The sequence below is a fragment of the Microcaecilia unicolor genome, chromosome 8, assembly GCF_901765095.1.
Source record: "Microcaecilia unicolor chromosome 8, aMicUni1.1, whole genome shotgun sequence".
Classification (NCBI taxonomy): domain Eukaryota; kingdom Metazoa; phylum Chordata; class Amphibia; order Gymnophiona; family Siphonopidae; genus Microcaecilia; species Microcaecilia unicolor.
Genome location: NC_044038.1, coordinates 49,216,411 through 49,225,126, shown reverse-complemented (window position 1 = coordinate 49,225,126; position 8,716 = coordinate 49,216,411). Strand labels below are relative to the sequence as shown.

At 44.1% G+C, this 8,716-nt stretch overlaps 1 protein-coding gene across 1 annotated transcript in view; it reads right to left on the bottom strand.

The window, feature by feature from the left end:
• Window positions 1-8,716, bottom strand: part of LOC115476056 (periplakin-like) — a 172,100-nt gene that overhangs the window by 66,883 nt on the left and 96,501 nt on the right. The window contains exons 13-14 of the mRNA XM_030212182.1: window positions 8,313-8,410; window positions 3,342-3,419 (exon numbers count right to left, since the gene is read on the bottom strand). Of these exons, the coding sequence (XP_030068042.1) occupies window positions 3,342-3,419; window positions 8,313-8,410 (176 nt within the window). The remainder of the gene's footprint in view (window positions 1-3,341; window positions 3,420-8,312; window positions 8,411-8,716) is intronic.

The window sequence follows — 8,716 nt, the reverse complement described above, 5'->3', positions numbered from 1 at the left end:
CTTGCCCAGAGTCACAAGGAGCTGGCATAAGTCCCTGCGATATTGCAAGCTGCAAATTGTACCACCAGCACAAATCACAGGACCTCACAGTTACCCACATGGGGAAAACTCGGCATAAAAGGAACCTGCTCATGCTCTTCCTATAATTTAGTATACATCATTCAATGTAGAAAATGTGAAGAAGGGTGCCGTGTTCGACAGACAGGCCTGAATGAAACTAAATCTGCAGCCGAAATTTGCCACAGTTTTGGCTGAAGCTGAAATTGAAACCGGTATGGTATGGCTGACCAAAAGTGGACTGCATACCACCCAGGCCCCCCCAACAGAAGCCAGTTCCAAGGTCCCTCTGGAAGAAAGCCATTTCCCTCCAACCTCCACCGTCCAAAGGTGACACCCTCCCAACACCCGTATGCCCTCCCTGAGCCTACCTTGGAAACCCTGATGATATAGTGGCCTAGTTGGGAAGGTGCGATTGCCAGTCGCTCCTGCACAGACTGAGTTCAATCTCAAAATGGCTGCCATGAGACTGCTGTAGGAGGTTTCAGCAACCACTTTGAATGTGGAGCTGGGCTGGAGCACAGGTAGGCCACTAGACTACCAGAATTTCTAAAGTAGGCCCAAGGAGGGCCTATAGGTGGTGAGAGGGTGATGCTTATGATTGGAGGGGGGCAGATAGTGGTCATTGCTTTTGGTCAGGGAGTGTTTCAATTTCACCTAGATCCCTTTCTTGGTCGGTGACTCCTAACATAGAACCTTGCATTATGTAGCTATAATTCACGTTCCTCTTTCCCACATGCATCACTTTGCACTTGCACACATTAAATGTCATCTGCCATTTAGATGTCCAGTCTCCCAGTCTCATAAGGTCCTCTTGTAATTTTTCACGAGAGGATTGTGAAAAATTACAAGAGGACCTTACGAGACTGGGAGACTAGGCATCTAAATGGAAGATGACGTTTAATGTGAGCAAGTGCAAAGTGATGCATGTGGGAAAGAGGAACCCGAATGATAGCTATGTAATGCAAGGTTCTATGTTAGGAGTCACCAACCATGAAAGGGATCTAGGTGTCGTCCTTGATGATTACGTTAAAACCTTCTTTTCAGTGTGCTGCGGCAGCTAAGAAAGCAAACAGAATGATAGGTATTATTAGGAAAGGAATGGAAAACAAAAATGAGGCTGTTATAATGCCTTTGTATTGCTCTATGATGCGACCGCACTTCAAATATTGTGTTCAATTCTGGTCACCGCATCTCAAAAAGATATAGTGGAATTAGAAAAGGTGCAGAGAAGGGCGACAAAAATGATAAAGGGGATAGGACGACTTCCCAATGAGGAAAGGCTAAAGCGGCTAGGGCTCTTCAGCTTGGAGAAAAGACAGCTGAGGGGATATATGATGGAGGTCTATAAATAATGAGTGGAGTGAAAGGGTAGACATGAAGCGTCTGTTTACTCTTTCCAAAAATAATAGGACTAGGGGGCATTCGATGCAGCTACGAAAAGTAAATTTAAAACGAATCAGAGAAAAACATTTTCTTCACTCAACGTGTAATTAAACTCTGGAATTCGTTGCCAAAGAATGTGGTAAAGGCGGTTAGCTTAGCGGGATTTAAAATAGGTTTGGACAGCTTCCTAAAGGAAAAGTCCATAGACCACTATTAAAATGGGAAGACTCCACTGCTTATTTCTGGGATAAGCAGCATAAAATGTTTTGTACTATTTTTGCATCTTGCCAGGTATTTGTGACCTTGATTGGCCACTGTTGGAAACAGGATGCTGGGCTTTGACGGACCTTTGGTCTGTCCCAGTATGGCAATCCTTATGTACTTATGCCAAACCAAAATATGGTCAAATCCAATTTTCGGGCCAGTTTTGGCGCTGAAGCTGAAACCAAAACCGAAATTCAGTCGCCCTCTAAAAACAATAATCGATTCACACAGACATAAAATTAGTAGCCACAAAGGAAACCAAAGTGACACTTCTGTGGGAGAGCACTTACCAGGACCAGCACTGTATCAGTGATTTTATGGTCAGAATATTAAGAGAACTTTTTAAAACAATCCAGAAACATAAGACTTTTGAATTTAAAAATCTTAAGATAATTTGCAATTAACTCAAAAGGACATAAAGATCTGGGATTCCTATCTCATTATAAACCATAAAAATGATACCACTTTGCCAACTTGGGGATGATATTCAACTTGCAGGCCCGGCTGAGTCCCGCAGTTGGCCCTGAACCCAGATATTCAATGTCGGGCCATTTCTGGAGACCGGCATTGAATATCCAGGGTTTTTTCTTTGGCCGCTATAAACTTAACCAACTAAGTTAATATCACCACTGGCCAGTTAAGTTTATAGCAGCCAAACTTAGGCCTGTTATTTTGGCGACCCAATTCAGCCCGCTTACCTTGGCCGGTGAAGCACTGAATATTCGCGGATAGCTGGTTATATCGCTCGAAATAACCGGTTAGCTGCAATGTGCTGACCGCAAATATTCAGCGGGAGATAACCAGCTATCTCCCGAAGAATATTCATGGATAACCAGTTAAGTGCTATTTAACCAGCCAGGAGCCATTCCTGGCCACTCAATTAGCGCTGAATATCGGCTGGCTTCTAATCACTCATCTTAATCATTGCACCAGCTGTGCATTAGAAACAGACTTAGAAGAAGAGCATGTACACAAAATCACAGCACTATTGGGAAAAGCTTTTGAAGGAATATTACCGCTCGCTGTCTCAGACTAAGCCAGATCCTGCATTAATGAGTGAAAATAAATGCCTCTTCCCTTTCTTTCTCAGTACCCATCACTTAACAAAGAGTATTTTGGGAACTGAGGCAAGATGTCAATCTGGCACCCTCCTCCCCTAATAACGTTTAAACTTTTACTAGAATAACTGAAGTTTCAGGATTCGATTGTGACATCATAATAATGTCATCCAACTCCATCCAATCACTTTACAGTCACAGTACTGAGACAGTAGGACAATTAGTCCAATAGATATTGTATAAACTTTCATTTTCTGATGGTTTCAAAACTTTGAAAAAACTTTAGTGGTGGTTGTAGGGTAATTATTTGTGGATTAAACTTTTATCAGGGCACAAGCACAATTGTTCCCATTTTCTGACTATCTCAAAGAGACATCTGGGGCAGGTATTCTTCTTTGCCAAAGATCTGATTGACCTTTTCTTGTGACTATGATTAGATATATTCAAGATATCTCAAACATTCCCTCCAGCTCTGCATCACATTTCCGTCACCTTTAAGTCCTCAGGCGCTCTGCGCTGTCCTGGACTGCACGCTTCTTTCTGCTCCAGGTGAGGACGCAGGCGGGAGGTGATCACCTTCTCTTGCTTGTCCAGGTACATTGTTCACTTTGGTCCAGGCCTGCACGTAGCTGTCTTCCTGCACATCTTGAGCATCTGGAAGAGAATGCAAAAAGGATGAGTTTAAGGAGGACATCCAGTTCAAACAAATGTGGTTTGCCTATAAGAGTGCACACTTTCTTTGAAGTGGTTGGAGCACTGGTCTAACAACCACAGAATCCAGTTCAAATCCCACTGCTGCTCCTTGTGATTGTGGGCAAGTCACTTAACCCTGCATTGCTTCAAGTACAAACTTGTCAGCCCTGTGAGGACAGGGAAATACCCTACCATACCTGAATGTAACTCACCTGAGCTACTACTGACAAAGGTGTGAAATAAATCCAATAAGTAAAATATACACGTGTCCAGAAAAAAACAGAAACCCCTTAATAGTTTCAAAATACTGTGTAATTGTTTAAACTTTTAACATGACCTCTGAAACCACATTTGTCCAACCTTTATTAGGAAACTCCCTTAGCCAATGCTATGCCTTATTTATCACAATATGTAATCGCAACTTTATCTTCTTGCTAAAACCATTTTGCTAAATGATCTTAATAATCACTTCCCGAATGACATCATTTTGAAAACAGGGATCATCCAGTTTTTGCAGCATCTTGCAGTAACACCTTTCAATAATAGTAGTAATTTTTTTTTTTAACAATAGTAGATTTGTTTTTGGGTTACTTGGAAAAGCCAGGCCATTTCCGGTGACCGGCACTGAATATCTGGGTTTATCAAAGCTGGCAAGCATATGACCTGTTAAGTCAATACCCAGACTTACAGTGGTGGAAATAAGTATTTGATCCCTTGCTGATTTTGTAAGTTTGCCCACTGACAAAGACATGAGCAGCCCATAATTGAAGGGTAGGTTATTGGTAACAGTGAGAGATAGCACATCACAAATTAAATCCGGAAAATCACATTGTGGAAAGTATATGAATTTATTTGCATTCTGCAGAGGGAAATAAGTATTTAATCCCTCTGGCAAACAAGACCTAATACTTGGTGGCAAAACCCTTGTTGGCAAGCACAGCGGTCAGACTTCTTCTGTAGTTGATGATGAGGTTTGCACACATGTCAGGAGGAATTTTGGTCCACTCCTCTTTGCAGATCATCTCTAAATCATTAAGAGTTCTGGGCTGTCGCTTGGCAACTCGCAGCTTCAGCTCCCTCCATAAGTTTTCAATGGGATTAAGGTCTGGTGACTGGCTAGGCCACTCCATGACCCCTAATGTGCTTCTTCCTGAGCCACTCCTTTGTTGCCTTGGCTGTATGTTTTGGGTCATTGTCGTGCTGGAAGACCCAGCCACGACCCATTTTTAAGGCCCTGGCGGAGGGAAGGAGGTTGTCACTCAGAATTGTACGGTACATGGCCCCATCCATTCTCCCATTGATGTGGTGAAGTAGTCCTGTGCCCTTAGCAGAGAAACACCCCCAAAACATAACATTTCCACCTCCATGCTTGACAGTGGGGACGGTGTTCTTTGGGTCATAGGCAGCATTTCTCTTCCTCCAAACACGGCGAGTTGAGTTCATGCCAAAGAGCTCAATTTTGTCTCATCTGACCACAGCACCTTCTCCCAATCACTCTCGGCATCATCCAGGTGTTCACTGGCAACTTCAGACGGGCCGTCACATGTGCCTTCCGGAGCAGGGGGACCTTGCGGGCACTGCAGGATTGCAATCCGTTATGTCGTAATGTGTTACCAATGGTTTTCGTGGTGACAGTGGTCCCAGCTGCCTTGAGATCATTGACAAGTTCCCCCCTTGTAGTTGTAGGCTGATTTCTAACCTTCCTCATGATCAAGGATACCCCACGAGGTGAGATTTTGCGTGGAGCCCCAGATCTTTGTCGATTGACAGTCATTTTGTACTTCTTCCATTTTCTTACTATGGCACCAACAGTTGTCTCCTTCTCGCCCAGCGTCTTACTGATGGTTTTGTAGCCCATTCCAGCCTTGTGCAGGTGTATGATCTTGTCCCTGACATCCTTAGACAGCTCCTTGCTCTTGGCCATTTTGTAGAGGTTAGAGTCTGACTGATTCACTGAGTCTGTGGACAGGTGTCTTTCATACAGGTGACCATTGCCGACAGCTGTCTGTCATGCAGGTAACGAGTTGATTTGGAGCATCTACCTGGTCTGTAGGGGCCAGATCTCTTACTGGTTGGTGGGGGATCAAATACTTATTTCCCTCTGCAGAATGCAAATAAATTCATATACTTTCCACAATGTGATTTTCCCGGATTTAATTTGTGATGTGCTATCTCTCACTGTTACCAATAACCTACCCTTCAATTATGGGCTGCTCATGTCTTTGTCAGTGGGCAAACTTACAAAATCAGCAAGGGATCAAATACTTATTTCCACCACTGTAACTGGACATGGTTTAGCAAGGATAGGCCTGATTTTCATGAGGCCTTATTTGCCAACTAAGCCTAGCTGGTTAAGTTCCGAATATTGGGACTTAACTGGTCACGCCCCTGGAATGCCCCCAACATCACCGGCTTTTTTTTGGGATAACCGGTTAAATGCCGCTGAAAATGACCAGTTATCCGCCGAGACAACTTGGTTGGGTTGTGGAACAGCTTGCACCCTCCATGTGTCGGGGGGGGGGGGGGGGGTGGACCTTTAAATGCTGTCTTTTTCACCATGAGCAGAAGCAAATTTTTTTACTTTGTTCATGTGAACCAACAGGTTTGAATTTTAACATTGAATGCAAAGCTTTTTTCTGACTTTGATGATTGTGATCGGTTAGAGCATATTGGTGAGAGAGGGTTTTTCTTGCCCTATAAGACAGTGGCGTAGCCAAGGGTGGGCTTGGGTGGGCCCAGGCCCACCCACTTTGAGCTCAGGCCCACCAGTAGCAGCACACCTATGATGTGGCCGGCAGAGATTCCAAGCTGAAAACTCCCAACAACTGTCCCTCCTGCATACCTTATAAATAGCAGATCTTCGCCTGCAGGAAGCAGCGACTGATACATACTGCTTACACCGGCCCCACAGAGTCCCTCTGACGTATTCCCGCCTATGCGGAACTGGAAGCTGCATCAGTGGGAAGGATGTGGGGCCTACATGAGTAGTGTGTATTAGTTGCTCCTAACTGAAATCTGAAATTTAAAAGGAGTGCAGGAGAGGAGGGATATTTGAGAGAACATATGGCATGCAGGCGAGAGGAGAGACCAAATCACCTATGGGATGGGGTGGGTTCTTCTGTCCACCCATCTTGAGCCCAGGCCCACCCAAAATTGGGTGTCTGGCTACGCCCCTGCTATAAGAAGCCTCTGTCACTTCTAAGCAGCCATTTTGAAATGCATTTTTGGCAGTGGTGGTTGTGGCAACAGTGTGAGTATTTCTTTAGCATTGTTTAAATAATTATTTTTTGTTTCAGCAGCAGATTGGGTATTTTTTGTTCTGCTGTAGTGGTTCCCCTGAAGCAGCGAGAGCAAAACAGAGCCTTTGTCAGGAATCCAAGGTGGCGATTTTTTTGAGCATCTTTTGTGGATTATGCTGAAATAACTGCTGTTCCGGCCAGTGTTGCACTTTTCAAATTTGCATCAGAAGCAGTGAGAGTTTGAAGATTTTAGGGCACTGCGTGCATCTATAGTTTGAAAACTAAGTACTGTTTGATTTTCTCTTGATGAAAATTGATTTAAATAATTGATAAATTGTTTTTTTGAAAGTTTGATTGGTGGACATTTGCACATGTGAATATATGGAGTTTTTCTGACCTGTGATGTTTTCCCTTGATTTAGATACTTGTTCTAGCTGCAGCATCAGGACTCACTGAGGTCTTTTCTCCATTTTCTACTCCTGCTTCTTCTGAAAACTCTGAACATTACTGGTATTATATTGGTGATTTCACATTCAGATCCTTTTGTTTTCTGACATCCTAGGATGCACCATGCAGGGTCGGGCACTGCCATTTTTCAAAATGGAATTGATGGAAGGAAGGGGTCACTAGATGCAAGAGAATACTTTTTTGGAAGGGAAAAGGGGTTCAGGTTGGCAAGAGAGGGAGGGAGAAAGGGTAGCTACTAGACACCAGGGCATTTTAAAGTTGGAGTGAGAGGTTGGTCATTTTTTTTTTTGGGGGGGGGGGGTAGATGGGATGATGCTAGGCACCAGGGACAGTTTTTTAAACATGAGGGGGGGAGGGACAGTGGTACAGTCGAGTTGGACAGGTGGGGAAGGAGATCAGTCTGGGTGTGGGGGGATGAAGAGCGGGCTGATGCAGACTTACAGCAATCTTTTTTTTTAAATGTCACCCTTCCTGTTGGTGCATGAGCCAATCATTGCTCAGCCACTGACAGGAAGGATGACATTTTGCAATGAACTGCAGATTACTGCCATGTTTTTAAAGTGGCATAATTTGCATGCTCACTACATACAGTATACCTCAGTATTTTTGTCTTGCTAATTTTGCGGTAGATGCTGAGCTGCTTTCTGCATCAGCCCCTGAGGGAAAGAAAAAGAAACACTTTCTTTGCATGAAATTAAAGTTTATTTTAAATGCACTTTTCTGCATACTAATTCTGAGCTCACCCTACTTGTGCAAACACTCTGTTAGGCATTACAACATGACCTATCTAAAATAAAGCTCAATGCCTTCCCAAACTCCAATTGAAGGGGAATCCAGGAAACAGAAAAGGTTCATTTTATCAGAGGGCTGTTGTCAATGTCTACCTTTACAACCCCTTTCAACATGTCTATGCCTACGCAGCACCCAAATCATCCCTGAATGAGATCTATTTGAGATGTTTTAATATTTTTAATCAAAGCTTCATCTTTGCATTTCTGCAAGGTCTCTCTTGTTGAAACATTATGCAGAATTTTTAGGGGGAGGGTGGCTGCTTATTATCCAAAAGGCTGGTATCTCATTCTCCCTGCCCATGTTACACCCATGTGGCCCAGAGACAGGAAGAATAGTCAGGTCTGCCAGTGCCTACCTCCGCTGGTATCATTTCTCACATCTTCATACCGGTGGGCTAAGGTGTTCTTACAACCAGTCACCTTCTGTTTCACACTCCGGTGCTGACTGGCAATGCTGCAAATGAGAAAAAAGGAAGAGGCTTTGTGGGCCGTTTGTATTGTGCCCATTGTTTCTGTCTGTCCCACTCATGCAAAGAAACCTCCCAACTCAGTCTTTTGTAGGCTGTATCTGTATCACACAATCATTCTCTCAGGAAGGGAGAGTGACCTAGGAACTCAATGGTTAGAGTCAGATATCTACTTGGGGGGGGGGGGGGGGGGGGGGGGGAATAAGGGGCCCTTTTACTAAAGGCTTGCCGGGTGGCAACCCAGAACTACTGTCGGCCTAATGCGGGTGACGGCGGGTAGTTCCATCCTCAGC